The sequence below is a fragment of the Protopterus annectens genome, chromosome 9.part0 (assembly GCF_019279795.1).
Source record: "Protopterus annectens isolate FY-2018-M chromosome 9.part0, PAN1.0, whole genome shotgun sequence".
In the NCBI taxonomy this organism is placed as follows: Eukaryota; Metazoa; Chordata; order Ceratodontiformes; family Protopteridae; genus Protopterus; species Protopterus annectens.
In genome coordinates, this window is record NC_056743.1 from 1,234,834,303 (window position 1) to 1,234,857,198 (window position 22,896).

At 38.5% G+C, this 22,896-nt stretch overlaps 1 protein-coding gene across 1 annotated transcript in view; it reads right to left on the minus strand.

The window, feature by feature from the left end:
* LOC122810645 (MLX-interacting protein-like) overlaps nt 1-22,896 on the minus strand; it is a 1,455,256-nt gene that overhangs the window by 81,671 nt on the left and 1,350,689 nt on the right. Inside the window, exon 11 of the mRNA XM_044082218.1 lies at nt 16,458-16,635. Coding sequence (XP_043938153.1) covers nt 16,458-16,635 — 178 coding nt within the window. The remainder of the gene's footprint in view (nt 1-16,457; nt 16,636-22,896) is intronic.

The window sequence follows — 22,896 nt, forward strand, 5'->3', positions numbered from 1 at the left end:
TTCAACCCCAAGGCACCGGACACACAGAGTGTGGCCATCCGCCGGTGAGAGCTTATGGCCACACTCGGTGCACTTGGAAAAAACAACTTTGGGGCCTCAGACATTTTTTTTTTTTTTTGACTACAAAAAAAAAACACTCACTCACACGTAAGGCCCCAACTGACAAGAACACACTCACACACTACGAACCAGCGAAGGGAGGGGAGGAGAACACAAATTACCACAAAAAATAATTAAATATAGGGGTTTTAATACTAAGGAACCTAACCACACACACTTTAAGGAGATTTATAAGAAATAAGTAATCAAAATCACTTATCTGAGCAGGAGCTCATAACCTAGCTGCTGAGTTTAAGCGCGGCAAACTAGATCTGGGGTCAGTCAGGGTTAGCAGGGGGTTATGGGTAAGGGGAAGGGCTAGGAGCTTGGATCTATTAGCTGTGAAATAAGTTGCCGGCTCGGATCCGATACCCAAAGGTTGCTGACAAATGAAGTTCCTACTTCAGATGTTCAGTTAAAACTGCATAATATGGGAAAGAGCATGAAACAGACAGCAAAGGTACTCTTCGTCTAGACTCAAAGAAAATGATCTAAGGGAAGACCTGCCTGATTTAAAATAGACAGACATATATGTTAAGAAAAATGAAATAGATTACAAAAAATGAAAAAGACCCAAATGTTAGAAGACTGGTAAAACAGATGATCACAGTAAATGGGACTATTAAGAAAAATCCATGTGATATAACACAAACAGACAGAATACACTACTGTGCACAGCACTAACAGATAGTGTTACCTCAAAAATGCAGAGTAACAAAGGAAAGGGAGCATGAAGAATGCCACCACGGAAGCATCAAACAGAGAAAACTGAAAAGCAACTAAGTAGTAGTATCACTGTTAGAAAAATACAGAAGAGGAACAGATAAAGTCTCAGAAAGACAGATGTGGTAAAAGTAACACTATCAAAAGATATCAAGATTTATCATATACTGTCTCCAGTAATACTGTAAAATATCAATACAAGCAGAAGGACTTAGAGGGCATACAAACAAAAAAAAGGAAAGTACAAAACAATTCACATTTATAACTAAAGAAAAATATCTGGAAAGAATTGGGAAACAAAACAAATTTAACAATTGGCAACCTAAAAATCGTGTTGAACAAAGATGCTAAAAAGATAGAAGAATTAAAAGAAACCATAAGAAGCTCTAATACAGATATGAAATAGGATGACGTAAAGAGAAACTGAGACAAAATTTAGAAAAAGTACTACAAAGTCAACCATGGCAATAGAACAAAAATGTAGCAAATGAAAGCCATATGGTAAAAAAAGATATATTGTTAAAAAAGCTATAAATGAAAAGAAAAAAAAAACAGAACTAAATTACCTTTTTACCCACTGCTGATATACTTAAGAGGGGACTGCAGATGCAGCTCCCCTGCAAAAACGTTTGCCGCCTCCTCCTGCAGGAGACGGTTCCAATAAGCTGCATTTTCAATGAAAACAGCACTTGACAAACTGATCCCAATTCCCAGCTTCTAAAACTGTCCATCTATTCATCCAGGTTGCTCATAAAAATGGTCAGGGACCTACTATGCTTTATATCTAAGAGAGGGTTTACTCTGTAAAAGAGGGATTCAGTAGTAGGATAAATATATAGTTATCACACCAGCTGGTCCCATTTATGTTTTGGTGGAAGTTGCAATTTTTTGCTTGAGTGTTTTGGGTGTTACACATTTTGCAAATGTGCAAGAAGCAGCATAGGACTAGATACTTTGATGGCTAGAGGTCACTTCTCAAGAGTCTGAAAGAAACAGAAAAGAAAGGGATGTCTGGACAGCTCAAGGAAGGCATACCTTTGATTTTTTTTTTTTTTTTTTTACAGACAAAATGCTGTGGTTTCTCAAGCTGGCTCATATGTGTAGACAAGTACATATCAAAGCCATCACTATACTCTATTAATGGCTTGATGAGGGAGGAATGAGGGGGATATCATCTATCTTAGATCTGGAAGAAATATCTCTGGTGATTAGTCTGGTTAGGTATGACAGCTCTTTTTCAATGAAAGTGCCCAGGTCCCTAGTGATGCAGTCAACTTTCAAAATGGTGTCAACAATATTATTAGGTACACGGCTGCCCTGTTTTGCCAAAGGTCATTGCTACATCTTTTGCCATTTATTTTTAGACCATGGTCCAAGCATCACTTATTGGTGCAAGTTAGTACTTCTTAAAGGATATGAATATCAGATGGAGAGTTAATGACAGCTCCCAGTTTGTGGTCATCTACAAACTCAGTAATCCACAGGGCCCTTGATGTCAGCCCCAACATCAGAGAAGTAAATCCCAAAGAAAAATGGTGAGCAAAACGAATTCCTGGTGGACACTGCTGGTAACTACTCTTTTTGAAAAGAGAATGCTGAAGGGATAGGAAATAAATTTGTCCACAGGGAACACATAAGTGGTGTTATGTATTAGCTCTGAGCACTGCTATCCATTACCTCTGTAGTTTCTGACAGACTTGAAAAAAGGCTTTGTGATTGTCCTTAGCAGATTTGGCAATTCTCATCTCTTACTTTTGGAGGGTTTGATTTTGTTTTTGAGTTCTCTGTTGATTTTTTCAAGCTCATTTCTAGATGATGATGTATTAAATTTGTTTTTATGAGCCATGAGTTTCTCTCTTTTACATGGTTTGATACCTCTACCATAGGGGTTTATTCCCGAATTTGGCGATTTATGTCTTACATATACAGATCCATTGATGCAAGCTTTAAGGTGAGCAAATGTGGCAGCACGAGATAAGGTCGACGTGAGAAGGGTGTTTACATTTTCACCAGGTCATGAGTTAACTGCATCAGGTTTATCTTAGAGTAGTCGCTAAAGACAGAAGCCTTTTGAGCCAAGTCAGATTTTACCCTAACAGTGGAATGTTCCAGTACAATGATCAGATATGACCAGTGACATGCTGAGCACATGGTGGCTATATTGGTGAGAATCAGGTGCAATATTTTTGATCCCATACTTGGGACTTGAACCAACGGGCCTGGCTAGCATTAATGAAATTCAAGAATCGTGGGTATTTATTTGAGGCAGTGTAGTTTTCCTAGTTAATGGATGGATAGCTGAAGTCTCCCAAGAGAATGCTGCCATGTCTGATAGGGAGAGATGCAATTTTGTTTAGATATACCTCATAGGCTACAGGTGACATGGAGGGGGGTACAGTAGTTGGATATTACTGTAGTAATGAATTCCATTTACCCTGAAAAGGATATGGAGTAGCTCAAGGTTGTTGTCCTGGCTTATGAGTCTAGTGGTGAGATGGGGTTCAGGCACCTAGGCAGAGACATTTTCCCTGTGGTACATTTGGTTGAGGACACATGGCGCAAGTAACATTAGGCTGCAGAGAAATATGACTGTTGTGAATACCCTGTGTGCAAAGAGAAAAATGCCATGTTATGCCCACAACCTTAACCAAATTCACAAGGGGAAAGTAATGTCCCCCAAGGCAACATGAGACAGCAGCCAGTATGGCAGGCATCAGTAGCAGGCTGGCCAGTGGGCATGTCAGTGGCAGTAAAAATGCAGTGCCTTTATAACTGGCATGTGTGGAACACTACCCCTTTACAGTTTCTAGGGAACATTACCTAAAATGCATACTGGAACATAAATGTTACTACACTGCATTCAGGATTATAGCATGCTGTAGCACGCTTCTACATACTGGTTATGTAAGCATGTGCTGTACACTAAGCACAACACTCATTACTACTTTTCCCCTCATACAGTTGGTTATTAAAGCTGTGGGCAAGACAGTGTGCGCTTCTTTTTGCCCACAGAAAATTCACAACAGCCACATTTCTCTGCAGCTGAATGTCCCTTCAGCTATGTGTCCCCAACCAAATGTACTACAGGGAAATGTCTTGCTGCCTAGATGCCTGAATCTGGTGAGATGGTTTCTTAGGAATAAAGACACCCCCCCCCCCCCTTCAGTACCACCATCATTTTTCGCTTTGGGCCTAAAAGATTAGTAAGAATTGCAACTATGCATTGTGGCGGTGCTACTGCTGTTCTGAAAATGTTTCAGTAACTACACAGGCATCTACATTTTCAAGAGTTAGGAATGTCTGCAAGGAGTGCAACTGTTTAGGCTCCTAACACGTACCATTATGTAGTTTTAATTTTGACTGGCTATATGGATAACTTGAGGAGACAGACCTTGCCTAAAACAGACACTATGAAGGAAGATAAAGTCCTGGCCAAAATATATATATATATATATATATATATATATATATATATATATATATATAATTTCAAAACTACAAGGAGAGAGGTGTAGGAAATCCTTTGCAAAGCAGCTAGGATTGTCAAGGATTGTCAATCAAAGCTTCCCAAGCAGATATATTTGCTACCCTTAGAATGACATCTTTACCCGAGACTATAACTGGAAGTCAGTTATCTTTTATTTGTATTTTGTCATCATTCTTGTAGATGGCAGAATACTGCTCAATAGCAGTTTCACAGCAACTTCAGATGCATATTGAGAGCTCCATTATGTCCTTCATATGATCCAAAGAGGAAGCAGATGCCCAACAATGGTAAGAAGCCACATGGAAACACTATGAATTTACATACGTAGGGTGGCTTCACCCGCAACACCCCCTAACTAATTATACCAACTCAGAGCGCACACTACAGTGGAGAAAAGGGCAAACTTCCGAATGTTGGCTGACTGCTTCCTTTCCCTGGGACAATTTTCCAGGGGAAAGGAAGCAGTCAGCCATCATTTGGAAGTTTGTCCTTTTCCCCCTATATATACATGTATGCATAAAATACACGCACACGCACCAACTCCATGGTCACAAAGCAGTAGAGAAAAGGCCAACACTGCCTAATCACTGAAAGTGGCCTTTAGCAATAAAGTTATTGCACTGTTTTTAAACACCTTTATTAAATCATCACTTGTGACACAGGCAAACTTACATTTATATAAAACTAAAACCATATTAAGTTTACAATTACAAACGTGATATATAAAAATATGTGATGTATAATCAAAGCAACATCACACGAATTAAAGCAACATTACACATACTGTTCAATTCCTGCCATCTGTTAAATCTTGTTTTGCCACCAAAACATTTTCTGCATGCACTGTTCCCACAGTTTCCATTTTTTTCTATTTTATTTACTCCTGCCCTTTCTAAGGAACCCACTTCCTGTTCTTTCATCCCTGTTACAGTCTTCACTCCAAGTACAGCTGGTTTAGGTTTAGAATTTTATTTCCATTTTCTAGTAATTTTTTGGCAGCCACCACAATTAAACTTAGCAAGGCTGTATTATGCCTAGGCAATTCAAATCCAGTATTCCAGCTCAAAAAAATAATTTCCTTGGTTACACTCATTTGCTCATTCAATATTCCTGACAGATTACTCTGTAGGAAATTTCTAAAGTATGCCACCTCATTACATTCCAAAAATATATGATCCTAGGTACCTCTTTCTTCCCAATTACATCTCCAAAATTTGCAATCGACTGGAAGAAAAATTATTTTGAATCTCCTTGGGGTATAAAAGTATCTATGCAGACATTTCCGGTCAAAAATTCTAAATTTTCTAGATTTTGTTGCATATTTGGAACCACACATATGTCCTTCTATTGTTCACAATCTTTTCTGACCTCATCTGATTGATTATCATACAATATTTTATATGACCTATCAATTATCCCCTTTAACAGCAGCTTATGTTCTAGATTCAATTAAAAACTCATCTAATGCAGGTCTTTCATTTAGGATTCCCCTACCCCTTTCTCCTTGGGTGTACGCTGCTATCAATGCCTGACAGGGAAGGCTTGTCAATGCATGGTATACAGTCCAAATCCCTTCTTGGCCTCTTCCCAATCTATTACCCTACCCTCTCTAATCATTTGATCCAAATACCTTGGTTCCTATGCCAGCTTCCTCAAGTAAATTCCAGTTCCTCTTGCCTATTCTTTTTACCTCTAACTGCAATCATCTCTAATGGCAGAGTCTTCCATCTCCATTCCTGTGTTTTAGTTCTTAGTATACTTCTGTTTGACTACTTTATTAAAATATAATGCTGTTATTCTCCTTAAGGATCTGCATCCAAAATCCCTTGCTTTCCTTGTTTTGTGAACTACCCACCTTCATCGCCACTATAGCTTTCTGTTTTGTATTATGTATAAAAGCTTTAACTGTGTAGTTACAAAATATCCCTTCAAATCAGGTAATCTTAAACTTCCTTGTTCTACTGGGAGAATCAACTTACCTCACTTGACTCTAGCCTTCATTCCCCTAGCAAATAAAATCTTTCAACTGGCACCTATGTCTCTGATGGAAACAGGTAACCTGTAAATGGTTCATCTCCCAGGCCCATGCTTACACTTATCAAGGGTATCAGAACTTGTCAGATTTGGGATGCATGGCTAGGCTTAAATAGGCCCTTGTGATTGTTAGCCTAGTAAACACCTATGAACTCTCTATTAATTACTATCCATAACTTCTCCTTTGGTTGATAAAAATGTGTCTGACCTGTGTATAAAACTAAATGGACTACAAATATTTGTACTGGTTGTATCTTGATACTCATATCCATAGGCAAGAGCTTTCAATTCCTCATTTTTTTGTATCTTTTGTTTAGTCTCTTTCCGCATATCCTTAGCTGCCATTGCCAGATCCTTTTCAATCCATACTCCTGAATGTGTCTTTCGGCTTTTCCTGGTTAGGGGTCACCACAGCGGAACTCCGGTCCGCTAATGATTGGCAGTTGATTTTTATGTACCGGGTTGCCAGCCCTGACGCACAACCTTCAAAAAAAAGGTACACCCACTCACGCATGTCTCCACGCAGAAGACGCTCTAGCTGAGAATTGAACCGGACAGCATCTTACTGTGAGGCGACAATGCTACCGCACCACCACCACCACGGACTTTCAATCCAAACTCCTAAAACACTTAATTTATCATGAATCCATAAATATGGGTACTGTTTTTTATGTGTGGGTACACAGTTTATAGCTAGATACTGCAACAGTGACATGAAGGACATCACCACAACTCTGCCTTCATTGGATGGTGAGATCACAGTGATGTCTGACCACTGTCCAAAAAAAAATCTGTAATAAAAGCCATAAACTCTTGCTTTGTTCATCAATACATTTATGGGTGTTGTAGGGAAAGCCAAAAATCACAGAAAAATGATAAATCACTTACGTTAAACTAGTATTTTGATTTTACAGTCCAAATAAAGATTTTTACTGAGAGCAGAGATAAACTTTCCCCACCTAGCCTTCTTCTCTCTCTACTCTAAACTTTTAGTTTCCTTACTACTCCTATTTCCTAACCACTTAACTCCCCTCAATAGGACTCATTCTTCAGTGTTCTCTTGCGTACATAATGTAAATATTGTAAATAGTTTGCTCTCCCTTTTCTCCCCTCCCTATCATTTGTACTTGTTCTGCCAAAACTGCCATAACAAGACTCATATTCTACGTTAACCATGGTAAAATTCATAACATATGACTCAAGTGCTAAGTAACTAATGTACCAGTTCACATCTCTGATCTATAATGTACCTGCATCCTTAATATGAATTTTAATGTTTATCTTAATGTATCTGCATATTTGAATCATAACTTTAATCTTTTAAATTTCAATGTTTACTATGTAATGCAGAGCTTTTCTCCCCGGGCCTCCACTGAAAACAGGCTCCTGAGCCCATTGGACCTCCCCAGTCATCAAAAACTGAAATAAAAAATAAATAAACTATGCTTATAATGTATGATCTAGCCTGGCTGCTGGAACACGATTCTAGATGGAGGAGGACTGATTTACTTATGCAAAATGGTTTAAGAAACAGAAGACTGTAACCTTGTACAGATTTAAGGACATAACTGCGTGACTATTTCAACGAACTACAGTTATTTCCCTTTTCTTTTACATTTGTTAACCGGGAAGGTTTGACTGGATATATGTACATTTTCAGCGGTGGCCAGGGGAGAAAAGCTCCATACAGTAGACATAAGACAAACAATACACTGGAAAATACAATAGAGAAATACAATCCAGAGAAATTTTTCATAATTACATAATGAAAGCAGGAAAATATTTACATAATTACATAATGAAACTATTCCATTATAACAGTAATTCATGGTTGTACAATGTATTTGAAGGTCATTATCGAAATTCCTAGGCCAAGAATCAGGAGATGCATATATAAAAGTGTGTTTCATCTTATATGTCCTAGAAGTCCTGGTACATCTCATCATCCAGGTCTTCTTTAATCATTTGGTCAAGTAACCCCCCCCCCACACACACACACACAATTCAAACTTACTTCCTTCACAGTGCCATTTATGAAGGTTGATGTACCATGGCAAGTACAAACCATCTACTCTACAGTTTTAGTGCTGTGAACTGGATATAGACCAGGATGACTATATGTTCAGATACAGATTAAAGGATAAAGTCACAAGATGCACTTTAACCAAGTAACCAAGTATATTTCATACTTTCAGAGGCTAATTTTACACAGAAAAGGTTATGTAACATGACAATCACAAGCCATGCATTCTTAAAACTTAGTTTCCTTGCTGGTGTAAATACAGCATCTTTAGAAATGCTTCTAACAATGTGGAGGACAGTTCTGTAAGCATGACACTGAATGTTCTGCTGTGTGGTACAGCGGGATGAAGTCATATGACCCAGATGACTATGGTTTGGTTAGTTGCATGGGTGTTGGAATAGACAATGGGGGCAAATAAAGGAATGATAAGTTAATGCTTGCTTGCCCCTCTCTCTGGAACAGGGCAAGAGAAGGGTGTGAAGGCATGCTGGGTATACACAGAGTGTCATAACTCCAGCAGTGAAGCTGGAACATTAAAAAAGAAGCACTGAATTGTAGTACAAGGGAGGTGGGAGTAGGCCAACTACATAGAACTCCCTTGCAGTAAATACTGCATACCCACTCAAGGATGCCATCCAGTATGTCAATGGGGTTACTCTTAACAAAAGTCTTAATAGTGTAAGAGAATGATGCTGCACATGACTGAACACCCCTCCACCTCCTCTTAAAATCTTCCATCTTATCACATACTGACAGATGGAAGCTGGTGACCTCTTTGAATTGTGTGTGTGTGTGGGGGGGGGGGGTGTTACCTGACCCAATGATTAAAGAATACCTGAGTGATGAGATGTACCAGGGAGCTGATGATAAAAAGCAGACAATTAGCATAAAAATATAAACATGAGGCTTTTGGTTACAGTTGGCATGTATTTAATTCTTCCTTCTCAGAAAGCATGAAAGAGGAGCTTTTTTTTTCTTTTTTCCTTCTACTGGTGGGAATGTTATAAGTAGGCTAAGGAGCTGAAGACAACTTTTATATTTTAAGAGTTTGGCTTTTAAATAGTCACATGTTACTGGTCTGGAGATTATTACCTTAAGAATATTTCTAGTAGGTACCAATGAAGTTCCTAGGGTTCTGTTTTTACAGACTGAACAGTTTTAGTGGCTGCTCTAAGTACCCTAGTGACCATCCTTTGATCCTTTGTTTTCTTTCCTAACCACCGAAGAACTCTACTCCAGAAGCTTGTAGAGGAGTTAAGTTTCCTATCAAATCCATGATTACCTTTAAAGGTTTCTCTTTTTCTGACTTTTTAAAAATCTGTGAGTTTTTTCCTCCTTGTGATGTTCTTTCTCACTGTCATTAGCATACAAACACACACAGGCAGAGTGACCTTTAAGTTTACTACCTTATTTTCTTTCAGACTACCTCTCTTTTATATTTTTTCTGCTAGATAAGAAGTTAAACTACTATTTACAAGGCACTTTTACTACATTTAACCAAAACTATCACATTTCAACTATGTGGTAAGGTCCCAAACAAAATGAACTGTGCGTGGTCATATTTTTAGAGCAATTTATCACAAGCATACTTGCGCTTTAATCTGTTGGAAAAAGGCATAACTTTACTTCAAAAGGTGCAAATTCTGTCAGTCCATTGACAAAGTAAACTCAGTTATCCTCCAAAAATACATTCTCACTAGTGTGCTCAAGTCACTACAAAGTAAAACATTTTCTAGCATGAACTGAGAAGCCAGTGATACTCAGAAGGTGAGAACTGAAGAGAACGTGGTTCAACAATGATACTGTACGGGCGTTTCATGCCATGTAAACAAGTACCACCACAGGAGTGAAACAAACATTGGTCCTGATGGGGAAAAGTCCAGTGGTTTAATTCTAAATGTTATGATTTATTCAGAAACCCTCTCTGAAGTATATTTTGCACTTCTAACTGTAATGTGGAAAATCTTATTCCCATCAAGGAGAAACCTTTTGCCATCTATATGAGTAACATAGATCACGTGACAAGTGAGACGGATGGGAGACCAAGTGGAAAAATGTTGCATAGTCATGCAGATTTACAAAGTACTAGGAAATGCAGTATACAGAACAAATAAAAAATATAAATTTCACTGTATCTAAATTATAAGAATTTTTTCTGAGATACCGACAAAAACTTAAATGTACTTTGTACTTAACACCAACATGCCAGTCTTCATCTGTGGAAAAGTCATGCCCTACTCTGTGACTTCCTAAATTTAGCATCTGTTAGTAGCCCTATCACAGTTCTGCTTCAGAACCCTCACCTTCCTCAAGTCTTCAACAACATGCCCAACTATCTTCTTTAAAATGAATTCCCAACAAATGACAATTTCCAATGTTTATAGCTGAAATTCTGGTACAACCTTCTCCCATCCCAAATATACTGTCCCACTAACTACTGTTAAAATGTTTACTTTTTCTTAACATCTTCACTCCAAATACCCCTGCTGCATATCTCATCTCACAGCATCTATCAACTATAAATCACAATCCCCCAGATAAAGGTGTGGAACTTTCTTTCCCTACCCATAACAGATTTATGCTAGCCCCATCTTAAGTCTTTCTTGGTTCGCCTACCCCACCCTTTTTACTTCATTCTGTGTCTTCCAATTGAACTCTCTCTTGATTAACCCTCACTTGGCATACATAAAATACCAGTAACACCATTATTACCATCCTTGCACATATACACTTGCTATACAAAAACGGAGTACATTCTGCAGACTTTTTCAGGTGCTAAGTTTGTATTGTGCTATTTTGAGCATTGCTGTCTTGACTGAAATGTGTCCATCTTCTCAGCAACTCCAGTAAGCCTCCTTTATCAACCTTTGCAAACATATTCCAAAGGTCAACTCTGAAATCAAATCCTAGCTCCATGTAGTTTAGCCAGGTAGCGACCTTATATTTTCTATTTGTTATACACGCAATTTTAACTGCGATGTTTCACTGGGGAAGGCACATTTTCAGCAGCCCCAGAAAGATGAACTGCACAAAACGGCAATGTGAATAAAGGATGCATCATTCAAGCAAAGTGGAATAAACAAAGCAAGTGATATGGAAGCATAGCAATAGCCACACTTACAGATGCAGTCCTTCCACAGCCTACAGTAACTAATAAAAAAAATAATTAGACCAAGTAATAGCACAGTAAGCTCTGGTAATAGCAAATGTTGTATGGCTTGATCAGCAGTGCATAAGACAGATATAGTTGTGTGTCAGCAAAACCGGCAACATACGTGAATAAATTACACTATGTAAACCAAATACAAACTTTCAAACATTAAAACTCAGTGAAATGCAATCTATAAACCAAAACATACAGACAATACTACAAATGAATAAGAAAACAGTACGTACACCACACAGAAAAAAATAAGATCAGTAAAGTTTTGGACTAAAACTACGGGATTAATAATTAAGTAAGGGGGAATGAAAGAAAGACAAAAAAGGAAAAATGATTTAGAAGAAAGGAAGGCTGAAATTAAAGGGGAGAATGGAGGCAGAGATAAGGAATTAGAAGGCAGAGGAAAGAGGACAGGAAGATATGGCCAATATTCTCTAAAGAAATTCTACCACCCTATATTAAGGTAGAAATTCTGCAAGCTACACTGAATCAAGAGTCTATAATTTGAAAGAATACGTGTGTTTTTCCTCACAAAACACAATGTTTTAAGTTTTCATTCAGTATGTCCCATCATTAAATAAATTAGCCAAGCACAGTATGCAAATGGAACTATCTTTTGAATAAGACTAGCAGCACTAGACTCGGTAATCCAAAAATAAAAGAAAGCCTCCTAGAATGGTTGTTAATAAAAGGGACCAAACTCCTCATACCACACACAGGCATCCTCCCAGACTCCCTCACTGACCATCAACCCACTTTCCTATTAAAATTCAAAACCCAGTCCAACCCTACCCCCAGATCACTAACAACCCGTAACACATAAAACGTTGACCCCAACAAATTGAAACGAACTAAAACACCATAATTGGAACATACTAAAAATTTTACCCCTAGAAGAAGCCATAAACCATTTCAATAACGCCTTTCTAGAAATCCTAAATGCCCATGCTCCAGCTCATACCAATAAACTCAAAACAAAAACAGCCCCCTGGCTTACCAGGGAGACTAAAGAGAGAATTTCTGAAAGGAACAAAGCCTGTTATACCTGGAGAGCCACAAAAACCCAGCAGCTAAGGTACAATTCCAAAAGTTCAGAAAAGACACAAAAAAATCAGTTCTAGATAAAAAGAAACATTTCCTAGAGCTACAAAACAAGCATCAAAACAACCCCAAGAAATTCTGGGTAGGAGTAAACAACTTACTCCACAGTGGCAGACCCTCCAACAATGTTAAGTCTGCTACCTGCACTAACAATCACAAATACACCAGACACATTTAACAAATACTTCACTAAAACTATTTCTAACCGTGTTCAAAAACAGCCTACGACCGCCACCACTAATTACTCAGAATTTGTAGACAGACCAGCAATAGTGTAGTGGAGCAGGGCATCCCCACCTAATGAGCAGGCTTTCCCGGTTCAAGTCCCACTGCAGCACAATCTATTTACCCATCTATGTCAAGCAAAGTTCTTCATTAGCACTCTTCAAGAGAGATCTTGATGAGTGGATGGGAAATAAGAAATACACCCTGGGGTTCACGTCTGTGTCTCTGCTTGACAGTGGCACAAGAAAATAACTTTCTTGGGTGGCGTAAGCCTGGGAACCTTGTTGGCTAGGCTTACGTAGGCCCTTGGGCTGATAGCCTAGTACCTACCTATGAACCCCAAAACTACCTTCCAATTTCAACCCATCCCAACCAACGATGTCAAAAGGTTGCTAACCAAACTTAAACCAACCTCACTAGCAGCTGATAGGTTACCTGTTGAATTCCTTCAGGTAGCTGCTAATGAACTTGCCTTTTCTGTTTATCCATCCTACTAAACAGACCTTTCTCAGAAACCTCACCACCACCCATCTGGAAAACCTACATTATCGTCCTCCATAAAGGGGGAACCTCCACTGACCACACCAACTATCGCCCCATAGTCGTTCGGTCTCCACTAGCCAAAATACTTGAGAAATGCATTCACCACCAACTTATGCCATACCTACTTAACCAACATCTCTCTCCTACCACCATGGATTTAGGCCAGCTCATAGCACTACCATTGCCCTACTCTCCTTCACAATCCTCATCAACCAAAACAAACACAGGCAAACTAACCTCTGACATATTTCTGAACCTATCCGAGGCCTTTGATATGGTCAAACAACTTAAAACTATTACAAGCCCTGACTGACCACGGACTAAATAACCAAGCCTTAACTTGGTTTCAGAACCATCTACAAGGAAGACAACAAGCAGTACGGTGGGACAATAACCTATCCTCACTGCTACCCATCACCACAGGAGTCCCACTAGGTTCCATTTTAGGTCCCCTCCTATTCTCCATTTTCAGCAATAATCTCCACAGCAACCGTTAAGATACAGCAGTTATACAATACGCTGATGACTCTACGCTTGTCTGTTCAGCCAATGACCCTTAGAAACTTCTCTCTATAAAACAGTATGCCTTCCATACCACTGAAAACTGGTTTCTTAAACACCTAATACTAACCCCCAAAAAAACAAACTATTGCCTTGTACATCCAACAAATCTACCACCACACCCATCCCATTGAATATAGTCTTCAGAGATGGCAGCATTATCTCCCCTGACACTCACACCAAATTGTTAGGAGTTACCACTGATAACCTCAACTTTGATCAGCATATAAACCAAATAATTAAAAATATCCACAAAAAATGAACAGTCTATATAAAAATAAACCTTTCCTAACACTACCTGCTAGGATAACAACTGCTCAGACTCACCTTTCTACCCTATTATATGCCTCACCCATTCTTACCAACTTACCCAAAATCGAAACTGCCAAACTCAACACCTGTTACAATCAAACTGCAAAATTTGCAACCAGTGCCCCCTACTGTGCCCACCACTGTCAGTCACTAAAACAATGTGACTGGCTTGAATTCCCTAACCTCCTAAACTATCAACTATCCTTTGCCCACAATCTCGGATTATTGCTAGACAAAACCCCATTTCTGACTAACCTATTAGAACCACAAGCAGGGGACTCCCTCTTCCCTAACTACATATGCAAAATGTGGAACTCCCTACCCACCTCTATTACCTCAGCAGTCTCAAATGCCACATTTAAGAGACTCCTGAAAGAACACCTAAAGCACTCATGAATTTGCACGTTCCCCACCTGGCTGACCTTCCCACCTCCCCCCTCCTGCTTCCCCCTCCCCACTAACTTCACCTTCATCTCCAACGAATGCAGCCTTTCTAGCTTCCTCTCAGTTCCAACTCTAATACCTCCCCCTTAGTTTAACACTCATATATCACTGCCAGATCACTATGCTATCTACCCACTAACTACTACACTCACTCTATACCTCTACTCTTACTACATACTTAGCTACTTCACTTTCCTGCTTCTCATACCCAACCTGTATCCAATCAACCTACTTTCTCTCCCCTGTTACTATACCCCTTTACTTACATACTTGGCCAGCTTGTTCATTGTTCTATTCTACTCAATGTTCACCATTATGTAATGCTTAAACCTGAAACTGAAATTGTGTGTACAGTCTATACAACTATGTTAAATCTGAAGCTTCTTTTGCCTTGACACTGATCTATGTTAAGTTTAGTACTATGTTAACCTGAACTAAGCTTGAATAATGTTACTGGTCAATGTTAAGTCTGCTACTTTCTAGGCAATTTGAAAACTTCTGTATACCTTACAATGTTGCTTGCATTTAACTGTGGAGGCTTTCTCCCAGGACCTCTGCTAAAAATGGACCTGCATCCAGTCAGATTTTCCCAGTCAACAAATGTAAAATAATAAAAAGACTACGCCCCAGGCTAATGAATAATACCATCATCATACCCAAACCCAGTACTAAACTGCTGAGAGTTACAATAGATGATCAACTTAAATTTGATCTCCATATTACCAATACTTAAAAAAAAAAAAACACCAGAAATTTGGTCTCCTCTACCAGAATCAAAGATATCTAACCAACACAGCCAGAATAACACTCCCATGCATTTCTTCTTCCCACCCTCTTACACAGCAGTCACTTATTCATTAACCTTAACACCTCACTCATTACAAAACTCAAAATTACCTATAATAAGGTAGCTAGATTCACAGCTAATCACACATACAAGGCTCACCACTGCTCATCTCTCAAGCAACTGACCTGGCTACAATTCCCCCATCTGCTTCTACTACATCAATTACAGATTATTCACTCAATCCTTTATCTACCCACTTTCTGCACCAGCCTATCATCCATAATAACTAAATATATTCCAAACAGGACACTTCGTAGCTCTGACCACGACTTGCTACAGATCTACAAACCTAATACCAAAACAGGCTGTTTATGCTATAATTATAACTCTACTGTGGCTTGGAACCAACTACCCCTGGAAATTAGGGCCTTTAAACATACCAAACACTTCAAGCTAGCACAAAAAAAAACACCTGATGAAGAAATGGTCCTGCCACTGTAGCCATCCCCCTAAAACTATTTTACCTTAGCCTTCCCTACTCCATTTCTCACACCCTATTCATTGATCTTCTACTATTGCCTTTCCGTGCTATTTCCTAAGCTATAACATCTATCTTTCCCTCTACTCCCCAGTATATCTCATTCTCTCCTCTTAACCCTCAGTCTCTCTGGCTATAACCACTCTGTCCCCTTTGCAACATTCTTCTCTCTTTTCTTATACAAATTCTACAGTGGCCTAGTCTAGCATTAACTAAGCTAATATGTGCTACTTAACAGCATCCAAATATAATGTTCTAGAATGTAAATTATATGTTGCTAATTGTTTTTTTTGTAAATTCTATGCTTTTTTTTAAACCTCACTGTGCAGCTTTTCTCCCCAGGTCTCCACTGAAAACGAGCCAAAATCTCAGCTGGACTAACCTGGTTAAATGTCAAATAAAAAAAATAAATAATACCTTGTAGCTGTAAGTCTGTAGACTGAGGAATGAATGATTTCTCTCGTTTAGTAACATCTTCAGCCTTCATCTCAGTGCATCCTTCGGGTGTAAAAGGCAGAGCTGAATCACTGATGACACCAGCCTGCTGTGCAGCACCAATAAGAATACCATCATGAAAATCAGTAATTTCTGATATCTGTAAAAGGCAAACAAATCACTTAAGTAATCATACAATGGCAATCAAGTATATTGGACAAGCTACAGCTGAAAAAGCATCATATGATAACTAAGTCACACCCCAGCTATAAAAAAATAATACTGATTGAAAGCGTAGGGGGATGACAGTACATTTATGCAAGCATATTCAATGTAACAGTAGATGTTCAAACAGCAGGACTACAATTTTGGCATAATTCCTTACCCATGGGAATTACCTAGAGATAATGTCTGCCCTTTCTAGCCCAACTTCCACAGTTTTCAGAGATCCTAGAGCAGAAACTGGACCCATCCCCATTTCAAGTATCTCAATGCAAAGCTTGGCAGAAAAAGGGAGAGCAGCCAGCACCCTCTTCTATTTTTATTTATTTATTTTTTTAAAGAAACCAATGACAAGTGTGCTCCAGAGTTTTAAACCAGTCAAACTGAGTTTAGCTTTGTCAGACTCCAGAAAAATCAAAGAGGACTGCTAAATGCTCTCAGAAAAACTGGTCAAGGCCCAGTAAAGTATGGAAGAATTCCTGTCCAAAATTTCCCAATAAACTGGGAGACACTTGAGACAGACGGTGACCCCCCCCCCCAAAGGAAAAAAATAAACCCTTAAGTCTTCTCCTGGAACATCATGAGGCAAAAGTCTGACAGGAAGCAAGGGGACCCCCCTAACCGTTTTCTCCAGAATTGAAAGACAAATGAGGATTTTTTTACTAACAGACATAATGGGGAATAAAGGGGGAAGTGAATGAGAGCTTACAGTGCCAACAGTTATCTTGTAGTTTTAACACTAACAGCAGTTATTATACTCTTAAAACTGTGTAATGTCCATCGTAAGGATCACTGCTGTTGTCAAATTTCTTATTCAGGTGAAGACAAAGAAAGCAGTTTTATACCTTAGGAGAAGCGTGACTTCAAACAGTGAAGGAACACTTGCAGTGGCAAACAATGTCCTGCCCTTAGGCTGCATTTTTAGTTTCTAGAGTTTGGGAAAAAAGTGAGATCCCAAGGAGAAGCCACCTGCTTTCAAAGCAGCTAGGTATGCAACACCCCTTTTAAAAACAATTTCACATTAAATTGCATTGAAGGTGGGGGGGTTCTATGGGAAGACATGTTGAAATGGATGGCAAGCAAACTTTGGTGGAGTAAGAGAAGACTGAGGATAGTAACTCTCACAAATAATGTGCAACCACAGAAACACTAGACATGAATGGATACTTCTTACTTTCTTGGCACTAACTACAAAACCTTTTCCATTAAGTAATTACATGATTTTCTAGTAGCAGGTTTTCTTGCCTTCTTTAATACCTTCTACATGTCCTCAGGAAAAAAGGTGCCTAAAAGGTACTATACTAAGATTCTGTCATTGAGGCAGTTAAATGCAGTTCTTCTCTGGTTAGAATGCATCAAATACCCCTTTTGTCTTGAGTGAGTAGATCCAGTCTGTGTGGAAGCTTGTGAAAGCTGCAGCTAGCCACTCTCAAAAGAAGACAGAACTACTGCTTCCTCAGCCAGAAGGGAGTCACCACAATTGCTCTATGGAGGGTCCTTCTGAATCTTGAGAATGATCCTGGATATTAGTGGAAAGGGTGGAAAAGCATACAGGAACACTGTTCTCCAAGGAAAAGAAAAAGCTCCTGTCTTCCAGGTGTTCCTGCATGGAATCCTGCAGCAAAATTTTGTCAATTGATTGCTGTGAGCGGTGGTGAAAAGATTTACTTGAGGTGCTTCCCACAGCTGGATCAATTCCTGGAAGTCTCCCAATTCAATCTCCATTTGTTAGGGTCTGTCCTAGCCCTTTTTAGCTCATCTGCCACACAGTTTTGTTCTAGCAAACTTTTTCTCAGTATTGTCTCTCCTCTGTCTTGTCTTACTCCTCCACTACACAGTTTTGTTTTTCACAAAACAGAAAACCTTGAATCCTGCTACAATACGATTGCCAGGTTTGCATCTAACCACCCTCAAACAACACATCACTGTATTGCCCTCCATCAGCTTAACTGGGTAGAACTTCCAAACATACTTATGCTAAATCCGCTATTAATTGCCCACTCAGTTATGTATAAACCAGATAACTGTCCAGCTCTAAGGGATCTTGTCCAACCATATACAAACCTGAAATCTCTCAGTTCAGCTGACAAGGTACTACTCAAAGTTAACAAATCCCATAACTCATATGGTGACTCCTTATACAGCAAAATCTCTAAATACTGGACCTCCCTTCCCCAACATATATTAGCCATCAACAACAATTTCAAGCACAAACAATATTTCATAACCCACTGGACTTGCTCCTGTTCACCCTCAGACTAACCTCTTTTTCTATACTATATTCCTGCTTTTTCAAATGGTTCTCATTGCCCACCTGACGTTGATACCTCCTTATTCATTTGATCCACAAAAAAAAAAAGTGTGTGTATTTAAGGATCAAAAATGCTATCCATGCATTGTATTTGTTACTATGTATCTATTTTTTACTATGATGCATTTACTCCTTAGAACCTATTTCTTACTGTGTATGATGCATTTATTCCTTAGAACCTATAGTAGGATGTTATTGTATGAATATGAAACCATCTTTTTTTCATGCTGTATAACTTTGTTGTATGTACTGGAGCTTTTCCCCAAGTGTCTCCACTGAAAACATGCTTTTCTGTCCAGTCGGACATTTACCCGGTAAACAAATATAAATAAATAGTGGAAAATAAGAAGCATGCAGAGTGAGGATGTGCTGAAAAGCTATAACCCTGACTACCACTGCTAGACTACACAAAGGGTAATATCTGGATCGCCCCCACCTGTTTATGTACCACATTACAGCATTGCTGTCTGTAATGACTTGTAATGACCCAGGGGCTCATAGATGACAGAGAGCTGGGAGTATTTATTACTGTCAACATCTCATCTATGCTTGTGTGTTTTGGCATGTACTTTTTGTTCCAAAGATCCTGCACATTTATTTCTATAGACACTGTTCTCCTAGCAAAGACTGATGCATCTGTTACAGACCATGCTGAAGCTGGGAGAAAGAATGGCAGACACGGATGCTGATAAAATTGGTGTCTCCACCAAAAAATAAATCTCCTTTTTCACAAACCCCACTGGAACCTGAAATGACAGGGTATGTTGATGTTGGGACCATACAGATTTCAAGTACCACTGGATTTTTCTCATTTGGAGTCTTGCAACAGGGATCGTGAGAAATCGTAAAAACCACAACACCCAGAATACTGAGAAATTCTCTGAATGATACAGTAGTTGGAGTGGAAAAACTCAGGAATAGATCTATAGATCTACTTTTTCCTGTGGAAGAAAGCACTTTGAACTGAGGTATGTAGAATACATCCTAGAAAAAGAATATTGTGAGGAGGAGTTAAACAAGACCTGTTGTCTTCCTAGAACCCCACCATCTGTGAGAGATTCTAGACACTTTGAAAAAGACTGACACTAAAAAAAGACTGTGAAAACAAATAACCAAGTTGTGTAAATAAGGAAACATGTGAAACCCTTGCAATCTGCAGTAGGCTATCTCAGGAGCCTGACACATTGTAAATAACACTGGAACCCTTCTGCCATTGCTTTTTAAACATTTGTTTACTAGCAACTTGCTTATTTTGCTTTTTAAAGAAGGTCGTAGGGGCAGCATTAAATTCCATGGCAAACTTGGAGAAGGAAAGATGAAAAATGTTAGACTTTCCTTGAATCACCTTACCTCTCTCAAACTTTTCAAAGACCTCTGCAGCAGATGTTTCAAAACTAACTCACTATCCAAGGGATAATTCAAAATATCTGTTTTGACATCTTCTCGAAGGTTGCAATGATAAACAGCCTCCACCTCCTATCTAGATGTTAAGCTAAAAGAGTGAATCAACTTTGCCCCCCTTTTTTAGCTTAGATAGAAGTGGAGGCTGTTTATCATTACATTGTCTACAAACACAACGTGATTATACATACATTTTAGTACGGTTTTCTTATTTCGTGTGTGTTATACAAGTAATTATAATGTTTAAATTTCTTTGTGCTTTTTTAACAATTTAAATTCCATTTGTAATGGCATTTCTTATAGCACTTAGTTTGATCAATCTGAGGAAGCTTGTTAATTGTTTTATTAACTTATTAACTAATTAAGAACCTTATATAAGGCATTGAATGTTGGGTACGGTTTTGTCTGAATAAGTTCATTATATAGTGTGGATGAACGAAAGCGCTTACAATAAAGAACTGGGATTTTTTGAGCACTCCTCGGCTGTTCTTTTGTGTGTGTGTGTGTGTGTGTGTGTGTGTGTGTGTGTGTGTGTGTGTATGTATATGTGTATGTATATATGTATATATATATATATATATATATATATATATATATATATATATATATATATATATATATATATATATATCTATATATATATCTATATATATATATATAAACTGGATAAACCTATGTTGCGATACTTTAACTCTGCAGCACCTATGTAAACTGAAGGGCACCCGCTAAACTACACTAATTTTACCACATATATAAATTAAATAGAATAAAGGGTAATGCTTATTCGGGGACAACTTTTAAGGTTCTCCCCTACAGAAAATATGTAAGTACCTTTTTACCGATTTTTTTTACTGCTATCCCCACTATCATGGGTCAGCCCACCCACTGAACTGACTTAATTACTTCAAATTTTCCCAGAGTCATCTACAGCCAGGACTGTCCCATAATCCTTTGCTCCATTTAAAAGCCTGCACCCCTAATGCATCTTACCTTCTCGACTCCACTAAAATACATCTCCATCTTAGGATCCCCTTCTCGCAGAGTGCACACCCATGAAGTAAGTGAATTACAGGTTGTTGTTTCTGAAAATGTTTGCATTTTTGGATAAGCTCTATATTAAGCACTGTTACGGAAATATCTTTAGTTGTGCTGCGTCAGTGATAGAGTATAGTACCACATGCAAAACACTAATTGTGTGTATGCACATCTTTTTCAATGTATATTTACTTGCACAAACCATAATTACCAGCTAGATAGGGTTAGAAAGTGAATTCACAATCGTTGTCAGGAAAAGAGCTTTGTTTTCGCTGTTTCTGTGATATCACATGATACTAATTAGCATACTATGTTTGTATACCTGTTATCAAAGCATACTTATAGCTAATCAGGGTTAGAAAGCGAACCTAAAATCACTCACTGTGGCAGCTTAAACAGTGCCTGTTGCAACTGCTCTGCTACAGATTATATCATTGTACCATAGTCCTAAAATGTATGCTATTTGAACTGCATTACAGTGTTGCATTGTAATTTATCTGTTAGAGTTGCCATATGTATGTTGCTACATTTTATTTTACTGTTAGAGTTACCTTACTCCCTCTAACAGCTGAGTGACTGTACTCCTAGCTTATTCTTTCAGTTTTTCTATTTAGCCTCACACAATCTGTCATTTTCTCCACTCTTGCCCTTCACACTAGGCTAACCAGGAAGTTTCTAAATTCACTGCTAAGTGACATGGTCACCAACACCTGTTTTATTTCTCTCTCCTCAGTCTACTGCCCAGCAAATAACCCCTGAAGGACTTAAAAGAACTGAATAAACTTCCAAAGACATTGATGTTGTCTTATAACTCCACTGACCTATACAGCACCAGTAAAATAAGAGAACCAATGATACCTCTTAATACATCTATGTTGCCAAACAGAATTAGGGGTACTATTGTTTTCCTGCTTAGCTCTCATTTCAGCAGTGACATTCCTAATGAATCCCTATAATACTGCTTTTCTTTATTCATATCAAGGAATTAAATTACTGGTCTGCTCCCTGATGTGCACACAGCATGATTCCCCCCCACAAGCACATACCAAGTAGCATGGAATCTGTGTAACCTTCTCAAAGTATATAAAAAAATAAATCTCAAATTGGATAAACCTATGTTACGATATTTTAACTCTGCGGCCACCAGTGCATCAAACTGAAGGGTTCCTGTTGAACTAAACTTTAATTTTAAACGAAAATAATGGAAAAAAGTGCCCAGATACAAACAAATAACCAAAAAAAGGCACTGAAGGTTTCACCAGGTAGCAAACCAACTTTAATGAAAGCACAAAAAAACAACAAAACGCCTTTAACTGGACCACAGCGTTTTCGTCAGCAACTTCATCAGATGAGCATACCAACAAAAATGAGTCCTTTATATAGTCCTTAATAGGTCCATTAAGTAACCAATCCACAATTGAAGACATATTAAACTAAAATGTTTAAAAGGTG